At 38.5% G+C, this 18,473-nt stretch overlaps 1 protein-coding gene across 2 annotated transcripts in view; it reads right to left on the reverse strand.

Moving 5' to 3' along the window:
• Positions 1-18,473, reverse strand: part of EPHA4 (EPH receptor A4) — a 125,847-nt gene that overhangs the window by 5,300 nt on the left and 102,074 nt on the right. For both annotated transcript variants that reach the window (XM_019753685.2, XM_019753686.2), the window contains exons 9-14: positions 10,993-11,051; positions 9,014-9,127; positions 8,565-8,750; positions 4,581-4,642; positions 3,913-4,122; positions 1,780-1,929 (exon numbers count right to left, since the gene is read on the reverse strand). In XM_019753685.2, the coding sequence (XP_019609244.1) occupies positions 1,780-1,929; positions 3,913-4,122; positions 4,581-4,642; positions 8,565-8,750; positions 9,014-9,127; positions 10,993-11,051 (781 nt within the window). The remainder of the gene's footprint in view (positions 1-1,779; positions 1,930-3,912; positions 4,123-4,580; positions 4,643-8,564; positions 8,751-9,013; positions 9,128-10,992; positions 11,052-18,473) is intronic.

Genomic DNA, 18,473 nt, shown 5'->3' on the forward strand with positions numbered 1-18,473 from the left:
ATGTTTTGTGGGGGGCAGAGGATTAAAACCAACAAAAAGCTTGATGTTTGACATATTTTCAACAATTACTTTGACTCACTTGACACATGCCAGCTGAATTCTACCCATGAAAGTTAATTCTCCCACTACATTTTCTATTGATTCCTGTTGTACACAGAATCCAACACAGAGACATATACACATGAATGACCAATATTATTTGTAGGACAGAAATAGCTTCAGATGGTTTTTCATGGATAAAGCCTGAACACTAAAAATTTAAAACAACGAAAATTGTTTTAATATAGAAACTGCAAAACTATAGATCTGAAAATACTTAGGGCAGGGATACTAACAAAATGTTTAGATAATCTGCTGATATGGGCATTTGGCCATGACTCGCAACTAAAATAAAGGAAAGTTTAAATACTGAAAATTAACGAAGTCAAGGCAAGCACTATTTGCTCATTTAGGTTAGTTGTCCTTGTCCCTTTGAAAGTCTCTTAACCCAAAATCAAATGTTGCTACAAGAAAGGTACCTGAAGGTATCTGTGTAGCATAATCACATCAAATAATAGATTACACACCAGTCAGCTCTGTCTTTTTCTAGCCTGTAATTACCTATCAGTTATGCTAGCTGCTGTCTTTCTTTCCACCTGCTATGAAACTTCCTTTATAATTTACAGATAATTCAATGTCAACACGACCATTCCTCTTAATCTTGTTAGGGAATTCTTTTTGCCCCACTAGACATGACATTCATCAGCTTCTTTATTGCTCTGGACATTCTTTTATTATTAAGGTAACTAGCATCCTGTTTCTTAAGTGTACCTGGTTCTTCACTGAATTGTCAAGGCTTCTCGACTTCCTGCTGTTTCAGGACAAGGCAGATGGTCGGGTAACATTCAGATCAGAAAGAATTTTTTAAAAGAAGACTTTTTCTAAAATACAATTTTTATTGATACATAAAGTACCATGCATTTATACAACTCTATGCTAATATTCTACCTCATACATATAAACATTTTGAAAGTTCAAGTGAGGGGCCATTTTATTGTGATCTGATTTCCAACCCTCCCAAAACGAATGAAAGTCTAGCCAGAATTAGCTAATAGCTAATAAGTGTTCTAGGAAAACCCCTAGGTCTAGGTTTTTTTTTTTTTTTTTTCTTCTTTCTCACTGGAGATGTTTGTAATTAAATTCTATTACTCTGGAATCTTATTAGTGTCATTATTGAATGCTTTTCTGAAATTGCAGGCATTGTGGATACTCCCTTACGAAGTAGTCCAGATGGTACATTTAAAGGGATGTGCATAATTTACAAAGGGTCATTTAGTGAAGCTTTATTTTAGAGTCCTCAAGGGGCAAGCTCTAATTACAACTCTGTCAGCTTTAAAATATTCACTAGTTTTCTTCCAATAAACCTTTCATGTCAATTTCATCACATGTGAAATGTGTTTTTCATATGTCCTTGCATTTTCTTAAAATTCACTGTTCAATTTTGTTTTAGTTTGAATTGTAAATTTAACCAAGTAGAAATACTGTTCCATATTACTAATCTATGCATCTTTCTATATCTATGTATCTAATCTATTTCTCTCCTATTCTCCATTTAGGCTATGTAATTTTGCTCCTTGAAATCCATGACCATTATGTTTAACTACATTACTAGACACATTTGTAGTAAGAATCTTGAGTTTAATGTGTCATTTCAACTTCAACGCTCACTCCATCATACACTAATGTGGAACTTTCTGAATCTCAATGCAAAGGCATATATTCTAGAACATCAACACTCACGTCTTGATTGGACATATCCCAATAGGGTCTCTCTCCATATGACATCACTTCCCACATAACGATTCCATAGCTCCATACATCACTCGCTGATGTGAATTTACGATAGGCAATTGCTTCTGGCGCAGTCCACCGGATAGGAATCTTGCCACCCTGTGAACATTCAAGCCATAAGTTGATGCTTCAGTACATTAGTGATGTGCCATTTTAGTTTCTGAATGTTGTTACTGTTTGCCAGGCAGGACAACATTCCTGAGATAGCTCTCCAAACAATAAGAGACTTGTTTATTTTAACTAAAGTCTTCCAGGTAGAGACAGTTCTCCTGGATGTTTTTAGATGTTTTCTTTTGTCATAGGGAAGTGAACAAGTAATCTGTTTAATTAATTTTGAAAAGCTTACCTATTATATGAGCTCTGCTTAAGACAATATTGTAGAAGAAAAGGAATCTCAGGTTTTACAAAATACATATGTTAGCCATGGTATATCAATGGATGTGCAGCTGATACTCATTTTGACTTCTAGAACTCTTTCAGCCAGCAGCACAAAGGCAATGCTTAATATTGCTTCTAAAATCATGAACTAAAAAGTTAAAATATGAAAATTTCTATCCATCACATTGTCATCCTACTCTTACATAGCATGAGAAACATGACCAACATATGCTAGAAGGTAATACCCTAAATAGGCTCTTAGAGGAAGCCAAATAATACCAGATGCTAGAGCCATTATTGACTGTAACAAAGTGAAGGCAGGATTTTGGTTATCATTTAATTTAAAAAAAAAAAAGAAAAGAAAAACCAGCAAAAATGATAAAGCAATTGACTATTACCCAGGAAAAAATGTAAATGTATTTTGTTTGTTTTTGTTTTTTGCTTCAAATGTCTTTTGTTGGATTATGTTTATGAGCAAGGTGTTTTTAAGGAAGTTTCAAATTTCCTAGGGTTGCATCTGGAGAGATTTAATTCAATTTGAATTCGGACTGTTAAGTTGTTTCAAATGCTCACATCATTTAAAAGTTTGTATTCTTAGGGCTACTGAAGAGGACAATAAATTATACTAGAAATTGCACTAATTCACTGCAGTTTACTCTAAAACCCAGTGTATCACATTTATATTTGTTACATACAGAAGGACACTTGTGCTGCCTTCTAACTTGCTTAAATATTTGGCTAAGGTATTATTTATGTAAATGTATCATTCTAGAAGCCTCCTTTAACTTTTTTCCCTCTAACTACTGAGACAAAATAAAAGATCTTCAGCATTCACACAGATGTATTCTTTCCTAAATGAATGGAGTTGGAATTCAAAAGAAGATACTGTAAGAATAAAAATTAGAGGCAAAGATACCAAACACCACAAGAAAAAAAAAATTACTGCACCAAAAAATATCCCCAATAAGCAAGCAAGCAAAACCCAACAACAGCAAAAAAATGCTTAGGGTTATAGATGCAAAATGGTTGCATTAAATGGCCGGTAAGTGGGTGTGTGTTTCGTGTTGATTTTAACAGTGTCAGCCCTAATGGCCAATAACTTTTATGATTCCATGTTTATTCCATTAGTATCTTATATTCAGATGGTCCAACTAAGATAGCATAGCCATTAACTGGATACTGATAACTCTTAACTTGTGCCCTAATCCTGGCTTATCTACCAGTAGTAAAATGAAGGCCATTAGATACTGGAAAACTTTGCATAGTGTAAATGTTTTATACATCCTGTATATACATTCTCAGAGTCAGTAGCCAAACAACCAGAAACATTACTCTATCTTGTTTAAAATAAGATTTTTTTTTAAATGATAGAATGACCCAAATAGAAAATCTGAAACAAATAGGAAAGAAGGAAGGGGGGGGGGGGAGAGAGGGAGGGGGAGAGAGAGAGAGAGAGAGAAATTAAGTGTAAAAAACTACAATAATAAGTGAAGCTCTCCTTTGTGGCTTTGTGAAATGGACATACATCTAGAGGCTGTTTCCAAAACCACCTCTTGGAAACATGGCTGAAAAACGAATGTATGGATATGAAGAGGCTCTACAGGATGAGAAACTTGTAAAATCACAAAGGGCTTAAACATGAAAGTGAGAAGTGAGTAACAGTTTTATCAGAGTTAAAACCCGCAGGTTGCCAATCCTCCTTACCCTCGTGGTATAAGCTGCTTCCGGGTCATCCTCAAGCACCCGGGACATGCCAAAATCAGACACTTTGCAGACCAGGTTGCTATTTACCAGAATGTTCCGTGCAGCCAGATCTCGATGCACATAACTCATATCAGATAAATACTTCATCCCAGACCCAATGCCACGGAGCATGCCCACCAGCTGAATGACTGTAAATCGGCCATCATTCTTCTACATAGGGAAGGAATGAGGAACCATCTCATTAGCATTAGGCCAAATTAATTTTCACTAAGCATTTATTACTTGGATGTTTTTTAATAACTGTATCCGGTATGCAATCAAACTCAACATTATTTCTGGGCCATTTTGACCAAAGTCACTAATTCACTAGCAAAGTGAGTATATCCTAGAAGCTGGGTTTGCTTCCTGTGATAGATGGAAATTATCCAACTATAATGAATCTGTGGCTCAAACAGCCCCACGATACAAGAATAAATCAAATACTACTCTCATCGAACATGGGTTATGGAATAGTCTTTAAAAAATCACATAATTAGCTACTTCTCCTGTTCTTCCTTCAACTCCGTTAAAAAAAGTCCATGAACACCACCAAACAAGGTGGGGCAAGGAGTCTGTTAGAGTTTTCTAAACACCAAAACTCTTGGGTTTAATATAAAGTAGTCACATACCCTGAGGAATGCATCCAAGGAGCCATTCTCCATGTACTCTGTTATGATCATTACTGGTTTACCTAGAGTTTTCAGAAAAAAAACACAAACCCTTGATGAGCACTGTAGTTAATGAGATAAAAATGGGCTGTGCACAATTTTTACTGCCAAGACACCTGTCTTGTGCGATCTAATTTAATTAAAACAAGCCAAGCTTATGCCTCAGCTGTGGGGAACTAGGAATGAAATATTAAAAAGACGAGTAGGTTTAAATTCCATCTGGAAGGTTAACCCTTTGGGTGGCTTGTTGACAAGGTCTTTAACTAAAGTGGCCTCTGGTATCCAGGGAGCACATGAATGGATAATTGCTCTCTCAAGCAAAAGGGGAAGAAGATAAATGGGCAGGCCTGCTTAAAGGCAAAAAAAAAAGATCTTTAGTATAATTAATTTATTTTGTCCCCGGAAGAGCCACATGTGCGATGCTAAAGGAATCAATGAACAGAGAAACTTTACTTATTCAGAGAAACCCGAGTTTCAGGAAGCAGGAGCTACGTTGGATCTGTCATTGTTCAGACACATCTTAAAGCTCAAGCATGCACGTTAACTGCTTTCCCCTTGTCTTGCTCAGATTAGGAGCTGTAGTCTTTCTGTTCCCTTTTCCTCCCTATACACGAACTTATTCTATTTGTTTCCTTAAGCCACCTACCTCAACAGCAACAAAATCACATAAAAGGTTCATTAAATTATTTTGTCCTAGATAACAGTTTTAATTCAGTACTAGAAGATTCTTGCTCCCCCAACCTTTTTTTTTTTTTTTTTTAATGATTTTAAGGTTTGGGAGAAGTAGGGAGAAACACCACTTTTACTTCACTTTAGATTTCTTTCTGAGAACCTTAGGAAATAAGAACCATTCTTTAGTTTCTTAATCACTGGCAATGGATTCAAGGTCTGAAATTCCTTCTTTCTAAAGGGGATTGTGGGAGAGGGGTGGGGTTGGGGCTGGGGCATAAATCCTCAATATTTTACTAAGGGAAGGGTTAGAGCTAAGAGAATATAAAAGATTCCCTGAGAGGAAAATAAAATGTTAGTTTGATGATAAATCAAACATATTTACACTTTCATTGCTGTAATTGTGGACTGTTTGGACTTAGGGAAAACGGACTGGGACACATCACTGTTGAAAAGCCCCCCCCAATTATTCTAAACTAATACATTTCCCAACCACAGCCCCTATCAGAATAGACTCTGCTCTAGTGTGGGGAAAAGTGAAAACGTCTTTGTTTCAGAGGCAAACATTTGGAAAGAACTGAAGTTTTTAATTTCAACAAAGTCTAATTTATGAATTTGTTTTTTTGATTGTGTTTTTGGTGTCCCAACAAATTTTTTCAAAGCAAAAATTCTGGACTAGAAACCAACACTATGAAGATTTTAGTTTCAAGTGATGAATGAAAGCTGGCAGAAAAGGCAGGGATCTTGGTGTAGACCAAAGGATGAGTCAAAGCATTTCGTCTTTCCCTTTGGCAGTAGGGGAGGGTCCCTGAACACCTTTCCATCCTCCATCCACACAGGAAAACACTCTTAGTTCTTAGATTCATTTACCCTCTGCATCTGTGACCGCGGTCTTCTGACAGCACAAATGCATCTAAATGAATTTTAATTAACCTGCCTCAATCAAAAGATACTTTGTCAAGTAATGAGAAAGGGTGACTCTCTTGGCAGTGTCATTAACTCCTACTTCCATTTCACCAGATCCTTTGGAGGTGTAGAAAAGAGAGTAGAAGGCCCAAAAGACAGGGGGGTAGTAGAGAGAATTTATAGTCTCCCCGTCCACTTAAAAAAAGTTACTCGAGTAACTGCTGGTAATGAATTCACTCTTCCACTCCACCTTTTCACCCTCACACCTCCCGAGTCTGACTATTGGCACCATCTTCATGATTTTTCTACATTCCTTTTTCTGTTTATTAACAGTATCCATTTGTCAGAATCTTTATGAGCTCTACAAGAGAAATAAAGATGAATGTCTCCATAAGCAGAGGAGCTAATAAAGTGGGCGCAGGCTGGGCTCATGGATGGAGGCCGTTCCTTCCCTTTGGACAGACACGGACAGGAACGGATGCAGTGGGGAGAGCAACCATGGGGGAAGGGGACAGCTCCTCCGGTGGAAATTTTAAAGCATTTTAATTCAGTGACAACTGCATTATGCAAATGCACCCAGTGGTTTATAAGTTACAGCTGTAATAGCTGTGGGTTTTAGCAGCACGGTGGGACTTTAACACAAAGATCCCCTGTTTCTTCTCTCTTCTACCAAGGTGCTGTGAAAATCACTGTCTGCCGCAGGAAAAACACCCCAAGCTGAACAGAGCCTCCTTTTGAGAAGCTGGACCTGCAGAAGTATTTAAACGGAATGTTATCTTTTAATTAAAGTAGTGAAGGGCTCTGGGCAGCCCCGAAAGGCCACAGGCAACAGAAAAATATCCTGTCTGTGAAACTAATCTTAAAAAGCAAATAGAGCTATTCTATGCTAATTATAGCCTTCACCTTAGGTGGAAAATTATACTATATCCTTAGCACCAAGGTTCCTTTTTTGAAGGATTCTGAAGATGGGGAAAGATGTACTTCCTAAGACATAATAATACCAGTTAACACTTAAAGAGTGTTTTTTGTTTTGTTTTTAATTTGCCCAGCATTATACTAAACACACTAAATAATTCATCCAAAATAACCTTGTAAGGCAAGTTCTATTTTTATCTCTATTTTATAGATCCGGAAACTGAAAGATTGAGCAACTAGCCAAAGCCACGTGCCTGACTAGCAGCAGAGGTGGGAGGCAAGTTTTTGGTTACTAGGCCAAGGGTCTCAAAGTGTGGCCCCAGGAACTGCAGCTTTGGCTTAACTTGGAGCTTAGCCATCCCAATGCATGGACCTCATCCCACTTGCTGAATCAAGCCTCTGAGGATGACGTTCAGGAAACTTGAAAAAGTCTTCCAGAATTCTGATGGATGCTTGAGGATCTCTGAACTAGTGACTACTTTCTCTTTTTCAGGCACCTCATTTTCTCTTCTTAAAGAGTCTGTACCCTTGGTTCCTAATTTCCCTCTGCCCCAGACCTAATATCCAGAGTTTACTCTTTAACCTACCCATGTCCCCTTCCCTTCACCCACCGGAGCAGTCACTCTGCACATAGTGATTGAAGGTGCCTTCACAGGCACCTCAGATAGGTAAGAAGCACTGTGGCCTTCCTAGAGACATAGCCCCAGGTTTATGAGATCCTTGAGAGGTAGTAACTATAGTAGGTACTATGGTCCTGGAACAGAGCCACCTTCAGTAACGACCACTTCAGCTGCACAATCCATGTGGCAATTTATAAGTTGGTCTTAGCCAGCCTTACAGATGCATTCAGGGTTTGCTTTGCAAAATACATCTGTTGAGCTGTGTCGTATTTTAACTGAAGCATGGTTCACAGGCTCAGTGAATGCTAATGGACTAAAAATGGAAAGTTCAACCAGGTGTTACTGTAAATAGGTGCTGAACTGAAACAACCATAAATCAGGCAGAGCAGACAAGCAAATCCCCCTAAACATAATAAAGATTCCCAAGATCCACCCCCTTGCATGTGCAATTAAAGCCTCAAGCACAAGGTGTGGCGAGGTTTTGTTGTGTTTTATATGAAAAGTACTTAAAATTTATTTTGCTTACCATCTGCTTGTGCCTATCCTGTGACAATCAGTTGGGTCTAGCAAAGATTTGAAAGATGGCAAGGCATAACAAAAATCTGCAATATTAATTTCCCTAAAATCTCACACAAGCTGCCTTGGTAAGAGGGTATCAGCCTAAACCATAGACCCATTTAGAGCTGACTATAAGATTAATGACTTGTCCTGCACTGATTTCCTCCTATTAGCAATCAGTGGGTCTGCTCCATCTGTCATTTCCCTGGAAAGAAAATGTGTGTTTAATTTGCCAGTAACTTCTAAGTTGGCTTTGTAAAGGGAGTGACCCACATACATTTGGTGACGACGCCTTCCAAGTGAATTATATTCGGGTGGTCAAACTGTCCCATGATGCTGGCCTCACTCAGAAAGTCTCTCCTCTGTTTGTCTGTGTAACCTGCTTTCAGAGTCTTAATGGCCACACAGATCTCTCTCTTGCCAGGCACTTTGAGACGCCCACTGCAGACTTCACCAAATTCACCTTTGGGAGAGCAGAAGAATTGACCATGGATTAGAAGCACAGCATATTCTGGATTAGAGAGTAATAGTTAACATTTGTTGAGTGCTTATTACATGCCAGGCACCATGCTAGTGTTTTCCACAGATCAAGGAAATTTCATGTATGCAGATATTTACATATATGTGTGTACATACAGTACACTCATACGCATTTATATAACCCCACATGGATATTTAACATCCACCAAGAAAATAGGCTTATTAGACAGACACTCAGATACTTACCAACTCCTATGACTTTTTCAATCTTAATGCAGGATGCATCAATTTCTTTGGCAAATTCTCGAACTGCTTGGTTGGGATCTTCGTATGTGAAGGGATCCACATAAGTTCTAACACCTAAGAAATAAACATGTGATAGATTGACCGAACACTTTTCGGGAACCAATAATACACTGAAGTTGTCTCAGTCTAAAAATACGTAGCACAGGAAAAGTTTTCTTAGCAGGAGAAAAATCCTCAGCATAGACAGATGAAAATGTTTAAATTCTTGCTCTGGTTTTCATTAGTGGGTAAACAAGAAATTGTTAGCTACTTAAGAGGCTGTAGCTCCACTTGACTTCCTGGAATGTCTTCACACTTCAAGGACAAAATTTTTAAAATGACCTATCCCGTGGAGAAAAAAAGTCCCTCTAAGGAAATTTAGAATGTGTTAGCTGAATATTGTTGTCTCAATCAATTGTTCATGTCCTACCCATCGTCACCAGCTATCCTCCTTTGGGGAAGATAACAGTAACTTTCTTTCTCAACTGGCGGTTCCTACCTGGTACCACCTTTGGCCAAATGTCTGGACCAGTAAAACATATGACCAACGATAAACAAACTAAGATTGAACCTAGGTTAAAATGGATAAAAGGGATAATATCAGCTAGTTGATTTGAGAATACAGCCTCTGTATTGGATCTCCACTTTTATTCTGTTTTGGGAAGAAGGTGATGTAAGTAAAGACACTGGAGTTCACTTAGACGCTTCCACGGGAGAAAATGTAGCCTAATTGTGATTAGTTTGAACACCAGGAAGTGTCACTCAGCCGTACCCCATAATCACTTGTACCCCATAATCACTTGCGAACTAAGTTCAGAATGTGAGCTCTAAAGACCATTAGCAATCACGGGAACTTTCTACTGGCATTAGCATCTCTCCTTTCCTAAGGGCTTTGGATAAGGAACCTGAGAGGATACAGGACAATGGTTGGCCAATCTCTTTGATTTTCCAGGCACGTCAGTCCTGTCCTCATCTCAAAATAAATCTCAACATTTTTGTTTTAAAATATAGATGCCACATGCAAATTACAAGGTATGGTTTTAGAAAGGAAAAAAGGTGAACACATGGAAAGCTGTCACACATCCCATGCCCTTCGTCACTTTATATGCTCTAGCCAAGAAAATCTGTCTCAAGATTATTCTTCCTACCCTTAGTCTCTCTCTTCCTTTTACCTCCATGGGCTGTTTAATAAGGTACCTATACCTGTTAGCCAGAGGTTGCTATTTAAATGTAAATTAGTCAAAATAAAATAAAATTTAAAATTTACTTCCTCATTCACTTTGGCTACTTTTCAAGTGTTCAATAATAGTACTTGTGGCTATTGGCCACTGTATTAGATGGTGCAGACGTGTAACATTGTGCCATCAACTCAGAAAGTTCTATCTGACAGCATTCCTGGAGAGTCATCAACTATTGTCCATTTAAGAGTCTTCTATCTTGCTCATGTCCTTCTGGGGCCAATTCTTCAAATTTATTCTTTGACCCACTTGGAACATAAAAATACCTAGAATCCACTAAAGAAATACTGACAGTCCTGAATTCTACAGCACACATTCTTTGGGGTTTAGCAATTACTTTTCAATTCCTTATTCTTTCTTCTCCAAAAAATTTACCTTGAGAAATTGAGAAAAATTGTTACCTGTTAAATCTTGCCACCCAGATACAAAATTAAAATAGCTCCTCTAATTCCTTTTCAGGGCAAAGGATAAAGGAAGGGAAAAAAAGAATCTAAAGGAATTTCCCCAACCCTCATCTTTAATCTCACTTTCAACAATCCCCAGTCATGTATGTCAGTTTGATACTCTGAAGTACATTATTTGGATAATTCCATGAAAGGAATAGAATATGAATAGCCACATGAATATTATTTAGAAATTACTAAACTGAAAACAGGACACATGCTCTTAAAATAAAATTATTTTTAATCCAATTTTTTGTACCTTGATTCAAATGTTTCTCTTCATCTGCTTCTTGTTTCGCTTTACTGTATTTACTCCGTCTATTAGAAATTTAAAAAAAAAAGAAACAAAATTATTTCCAAAAGCTGAAAGCCATAAGTTTTTTGCTACCATAATATAAGTCAGGCAGATATACTATGCACATTTCACAGATGAGAAAACTGAGGTTTATGAGAGGTGAACTAACAAGGTGAATAGCTTCTCATCTTGGTAGTGAATAATGGTTTCACTGCAAGCAGTCAGAGTTTAGTCTCTGCTCTTAGCCACTATATTAAAGTCGTACAGCAAATATTTTATAATTATAATTTCAAATCCCCAAAAGAAATTTGTATTATTGAAGATATATTGTAAATTTATTGGCTAGTTGTCCCATAAGTATTCTGAATTAAAATAAGTTTCCTTGGGTAAATTCTGCATAAATCAAAGAGCAATAATGTTCAATATGTGATAGGTAATTCCTTATATTATACGATATTCTGTGGTTATTGGTTTCAGCTATTGCATGCAAAATCCTCAATTATTAACGGAAATTTCAAAGGTAAATATTTGCATTGTACTGGATTACATTCCTTAAGAATTTGTAGAAAACTTGCAAGAGTGAAAATGAGACGTTTCCATTTGTAGCCTAATTCTCTTTCCAAAAAATAGTGTATGATTTTACAGTTGTCATTCTGCTCTAAGTGTCCTCTAGGCGTGTGATCTGGCTTTGCTATAAAGTCCTGGGAATCAGAAATCTTGACTACATATAAATCTTGAATCAATAATCTTGATACTTCATAGATATGTGTGTGTGTGTGTAGGTGTATGTGTATACGGTGAGTGCCAAAAAAATGTATACAAGTGGACACTTTGGTCAACGTTGCTCAAGCAGTAGTTTGTCATAATCAGAAGTGTCTGGATGCTGATGGTAACCACTTTGAGCCCCTCTTGTAATTGCAGAAGTCAAATGTGACTTGCATTCATCTTTTGTTATCGGTATATATTGAGTATTACAATTTTATTAATAATACAGTTTTCCTTTCTTAAAATGTGTATACAGTTTTTTGACACCCTCTGTATATTACTTAAATGAATTGGAAATCAACTTAGTTGATATTACAGGCTTCTAAAGTTTGGGAAGATGAGACTAAATTAGTAAACAAAATGGGTTCACTTATGTTTCTATCAAAAATGCAAAGTTGACACGCAGTTTTATAATCATCTTGCATTTCCTCAGATCTTTAACATCAAGATAAGTCAGGACTCTTACATATGAGGAAACTGAGGCTCTGAGATGACAAAAAACTCCCTAGAGGCCACAGTGCGTCTCAGCAGAGTGGTTCTGTCAGAATCTGGAACTCCTGACTGAACAGTAGAGAGGGGCAGATGATCACGGAAAAGAGAGAACAACAGAGAACCTGAAGGAGCCAGGCAGTGCAGCCCCACCACGGTCACATGCTTCAAGCTCCTCACCCACATGCCTCTCATTGTGAGCAGTGCAGGACCCAGCTCCACATTCAGACCCTCAAAGCCTACAGATGTTCCTCCGTGTGTATAATTCCCTTGCAAATAATAATACCTTGCGCTTTTACACTGCATTTAACTTTTCAAAGTGTTCTCATCACATATATTATTTCCTCCCCTAACTGTTTGCAAAGCAGGAACCAGCTTAGTAAACAGAGACCCAGTTACTAGAGTTAACTGCAAAGCGTGTGTAATTCAGTCCCAAATAATAGCTTGCCTTCTTAGCATTTAACTCTTTGAAGAGGCTTCACATCCTTTACTGAATTGCATCTTCACAACAAACCTCTGAAAGCAATCAGGCAGACAGACACGCATTCTGTACAGGTACGGACACGGAGGCAACGGGCAAGTGATTCAGCCATGACCCCTCAGCCAAGTACAGGTGTGTCTGCCTTGACTCGGCTCATGCTTCACACGCCTCTCATAGTGGAGATGAAGTTATATGATGATATGAGAGTTAATGGTAAGTAATTTTACATTTTATATCAGTAACTCCACTTAAAATATATTTCACTACTCTCAAAATACATTGCTTCATCAAAGACACTAAACAGGTTTAAATATCCTGAAACCAAACATTCCTATCAAAGATGTGCTCCCCCCCAATCTTCCCCCCTCTTTCCCCTTTTAAAGGAAATATAAGAGTGTTAGGCAGGGACTATGAAAACAACATTTTATGCTGGGGAAACGCGTGGCTAGGTCCCAAGGGTGTGATAGCGTCCTGCCAGCTGAGAGACTGTATCTTATCAGAGCTCCTAAAAGCATTATCTAAAATTACTAGTATATCTTTTAAATCACTTTAGATCTCCAATTTGAATTTCTTTCCTTTAAAGAAGGACAAAATTGCAGAGAGCAGGAGAGGTTTGGTACGAACTTTAAATTGTGAGTTCGTCAAAAACTCTGGTATCTACCAATAGAAACAAGTGGCCTCAAGCTGCCAGGAGTGTGGTAATCTGTTTTACATCAAGTCCATTCATTAAATGTGTGCAAAGCCAGAGGAAATGCAAAATGGCAGGGATCATTAATTATAAGGCTGCTGTGCCTATCTCTTCCTCCGATTTCTAAACATAAGGGAGGAATTAAATTAGAGGTGAAGGTGTATCTTTAAGGAAACTTCTTTTCTTTGGAGGGTGAGCTGGAGAAGGGGGCCCTACAAAAGTACAGGGAATGCCGAAAACAGAAACACAAGGATTACTGTTCAAAGGCTAATTGCAGACTATTAGCTTTTTAATAATACCTTGAAAACTAAAATGCCTGAGTCCCACTCTACCTTTGTCACCTGATGACCCTTTCTTCTTGTCTCAGGGGAGGACAACAGGTCCCTTATTGTCCCAAGAAAGAAAGCCCATTGAAGCGTATTATTGGGTCAGCCAGCCTGGAGGAAACCACACAGCCCAAAGAAGTGCTAACTTCAGACTGACATCCGAGGCAGATCACCAGAATGGCAGAAGGAAACCTTTGTTGTAGATTTTCTAATTATTGAGAGGTGGGCAAGCTGATTTAAAAAGAGTAAGGAGGGGAGTGGTTGGCTAGTGAATGTTCCAGAAGGAAACATGGAACCTGCTCGAGTTAGATAAAAGGGTCTCCTTTGCAGGTGAAACTTTGAAAGAGTGTGAGCTAAGCCCTGCTTCTGTCAAAGGGAGGCGTAAAGGGGTATTAACAGACATTGTTGAGGAGCAGCATGAGCCCCCAGTGCTGCCCTCCCTACCAAAGTGTTGTTCCTGGCACCCTGACTATTCAACAAAACAAACGAAATAGCGGAAGGGGAGCGGGGCAGAGGCCCAGCATAAACCCGGCTTTTATTAAAATACTAACTTTCCTGACTGAGTGGATAGATTTGATTGATGTGGTTCACTGTTCCAAAACTAATTAGTAAAAGGTAAGTAATTTATGCAGCTAAAGTGCAGATTAAAGAAGATAAAGCAGGGTAATAACTAGCACGGCTCCAGGAGGAGCCTTTTCAGCGTTCAATGGCATCACCCGTGACAATTCATAGAAGCCATCTTTCTTTTTCCCCTTCCTTAAGCTGTCATTGTTCTTGCACCAAATGATGTCTAAATGTTCTTTCATGAGCAACATTTTGAAACGGTTGGAATTGAACCGTACGATTGCATGCAAGTTGTTTAGAAATGTTCCCGCAGTACCATCTGCCCTCTAATTGTATGAATTTACATGACTTCATCAGAGCCGATTTAGGCTACCATTTAAGTGTATTCATTCTTATGTGATCATAACATTCCAACGAGGACACCAGGGAAGACAGATACCGACTGAATGGTAACTATTTTACCATTACGTGAACAGTTAGCTCCAAAGTGGAAAATCTTAACCTTCCCAAGAACAAAAAACCAACTTGCAGTGTCTAACTTTATATTGTGCACTAGACTTGCACATTAATTCACAGATTACAAATGTTACCAACATCACTGAGGAGACTTTTGAAATTTGGGGTCAACAGAACTGTTAATGTTAGCTTTTCACGTAGGTCAAATTTTCAGTTAAGGAGACAGTAAAATGATCTATGCCAGTATTGGAAATCAGGAGAGATGGACTCCTGTCCTGATCAGGCAACTAACTAGTTGTGTGGACTTGGTTTACTTAGTTGTTTAACCTCCACTCTGGTCCTCAAGTTCTTAACATACAAGATGCCAGTGTTAGAATTACACCATTTCCTAAACCAGACCCATTCCCTCACAAATTTTGCAATAGACACTTCATTTTTTCTTAAAAATCAGTTCACTTTCTTTTGGTTTACCATTTAAGGTAAAAGGGGTACTTTACAACCCAAACATAAAGGGAAACCCAGTATCGCTAGCAATCATTAGAAGGTCAGTATCAAATCAGCCTATGCAACAATGATAGGCAAATACTTTTCTCTGATCACCAAACTGTCCTTTAGAAAAGAGAGTCCTCTTGTGTTCTTGTCCTTTCTTAAAAGTGTTTCCCATACATGAACAATGAAATACTCTTTGGGAAGACACCCTAGCCTGAAGCAAACTGAATTAATACTGTTTGGGGTGTTTCTGGAGGTAACCCAATGAAATCATTAATAGAAAAGAGGGGGATTAGAGAAAAGAAATTTAACACATTTGATGACCAGTCCTGGAGGTTATGACCTTATCATTGCATCTTATGATGTTCTTTCAAAAATCACTTCCAAAAGCAATAAAGAGGTAACCCTGTAGAGCTTGCTAATATGTATACCTAGAAGGACATGGGGAAATGATCTTGTGCTGCTAAGAGAAGGCACATATGTGGTTTGGGGTAAAATTTCTACGTACGGCATCACATAGGTACAAGATGTGCTGCACCTTAAACAGCCCACTTAGCAAATACCATTAATTGTGTTTGCTGAAAAGCTGACAGAATCCTTAAATTATAACTCGACTAATGAGGAAGACACTGATCAAACACGACTATAAAAAAGCGTAAATCAATTTGCTTAACATAACATGCGTGGTAAACACATACAGTATATCTAAGTCCACGTACTTTGTATAGCATGCCATTTTAAATATATAAAGTTTATCAACTTAGCAGTTTGACTCTTTCTGAGATCCATAAATGTGTACACATCCAAGTTGGCCAAAAGGAAAAAGTGGATCTTTACATTGAAAAAAAAAATCAAAGATTACTCTGGCTTCTCTAAAGCTCAGGCTGCTTAATATAAAGTAATGAAATAAATGACATAATTACTCTAAAAAATCTAGCAGGATACCAGCTGTGAGCTGTAGACTGTTTCCTCTTTCTTCAATAACAAATTTGCACCAGATAGTCTTTCTCTTTGAGGTAATCAGAAGGACTGAAACTTTTCTCACTGTGTGGGTTCCTGTCAATCCACCTCTTACAAATCTCCCATGGCATCAGCAGTGTGGGGTTCAGGTGGAGGAGGCATCAACCTGGAAGGGATCTGTCTCTAGCATCCATCCTGCCGTCAACATTCTGTGGCTCTAAGAAGCGAGAAGCAGCTCCATCACTTTCCCGGCTAGAGTGTCTCCTTTGTTGTTTGCCCAGGCCGCTAGCTGCAGTATAGCAAGATTATTTTGCAGGTACCATCTACCATCTTTCATTCGTAGCATGGACCAGACTTTTATCTGTACTACCTGTCTCCTCTGTCTTCACCTGTTCTCGTCCCATTTAGACATTTGCCGTGGAACATGACAGAGCACACAGCTTGCGTGCGGAGAAGCCTCAGCTGAGTGTGCGACAGCTGCAGCAATGCCTGTCAGCTACCTGGCTCCAGGCAGCCTTTCCCATGACAGCTTTATGGCCAACACTAAAGCAGAATCAATAGGAGGGCAAAGGGCTGACATTTCATTTTCTAAAAAGTGATCCATTGTGGACCAATCACCAAGCAGTGTTTATCAGCCTTGGGAAGTGACATTTTTTTTTTTAATGGGAAAGAAGGAACAGGAATCATCACTGGGTAACTCGACAGGCTCAATTCTCTAAGGTGGGCACTCATAATTGGAAATCCAATGCATCCTGCTATCAATCCTGCCTTAAATAATAAAGTGATCAATAAAATCAGAAAGGAAATTAAGCTATCAAGCTTGCAATGCTATTTTCTAGAGCAACGGCTTTTAATAAACTTGTCTTCCCGCATTACATTTTCCTTCCTTTTCGTCAACACAGAACCTCCAAGAGAAACTTATAATGAGGTGACTTATTTCTAATTACTCCGGTTTGACTGCTAAAATTAAAGGAAAAAAAGGAAATCTAAAGGCAAGCTGGACTACAACTAGACAATGCTTCCAACCAATATCAGAGAAGGTCGAGACTCACTTTCTGCAAACAATATTCTGTCAAGTGGAAATGTAATGGCTGGATGCGATGTCAGAGGGGGAGTGGATGGGGGAGGGGAGCTTATTATTTTGTGAGGGGTATAAATGATAAATGTCTAACTAGTACAATGTTTTGTACACATGAAACTAATAAAAAACAAAAAACAAAGAAATCCAATATTCCGTCAAGTGGTTCTGAGCATCACGTGGTGCTAGATTTCAGCCAAATATTTTTTGAAGGTAATTAATATTTTTTCTATTTTTAGATTTTTAAACATCTACATTTTCTGATAATGCAAGTTATTTATATATACTGTAAAATTTTCAAAAGCAGGAATGTGTGATAATGAAAGCAAAAGCCCATGTAATTTCTACACCCACCCCCAACGCATTCCTTACTTCCCACTATCAAATGGATTTCTATGTATTAATGCATCTAGTTCCCCATGTGTTTATGTGCCCGGCAAGTATACAGACACAGAATCAAATGGCAATGGACAAGAAAAAGGTCCATCTTGATTAACTTTCAAAATCAATGCCTGGGGAGAAAAGAATACTGGAAATTCAAATTCTGTTCAAGGCCAGTTGAAGTTTCCAAGGGCAGAGATAGACCATTACATAGGATGGAGTAAGCATGTCCATATGTATGTTTGCAGGTGTGTACGACAGCAACACGGATGACAGTTTGTGGCAGATTTAACTTCTTCAAGATGGAACTCGCTGCTCTAATCAAACACCTAGTGACAGACTTTGCACCAAAAAGAACAAAGACGATGACAAATGCAGGTGTCCACACACAATGAGGACTTGTTCCATACAAGGTTAGAGTGACCATAATGGATCTCTATGATAGGACCTTTTGGAGAGGACGGGTGGAAACTTAATATTAATAAATACATGTGACAACTGGGACCATATCCAGGCAAAGTAAGACGTATGGTCATCACCCTAATTATAATGCATCACAAAGTGAGGGAAAGGCATGGTGGCTTGCCCAGGCCAGTGGAAACAGCCGGAGGCATTTTTGTGACATCAGCAAGATCACCACCAGGAGAGGCAGAGACAGACAATGTAACAGTGGCCTGAGAGCCCAGCATGGCTAGTGGGGGTCCTGTAGAAGCTCTATCACTAGAGCAGTATAATGCCCTGGGCTATAAAGATATAATATATAAAGTA

The sequence above is a fragment of the Rhinolophus sinicus genome, linkage group LG01, assembly GCF_036562045.2.
Source record: "Rhinolophus sinicus isolate RSC01 linkage group LG01, ASM3656204v1, whole genome shotgun sequence".
Lineage (NCBI taxonomy): Eukaryota > Metazoa > Chordata > Mammalia > Chiroptera > Rhinolophidae > Rhinolophus > Rhinolophus sinicus.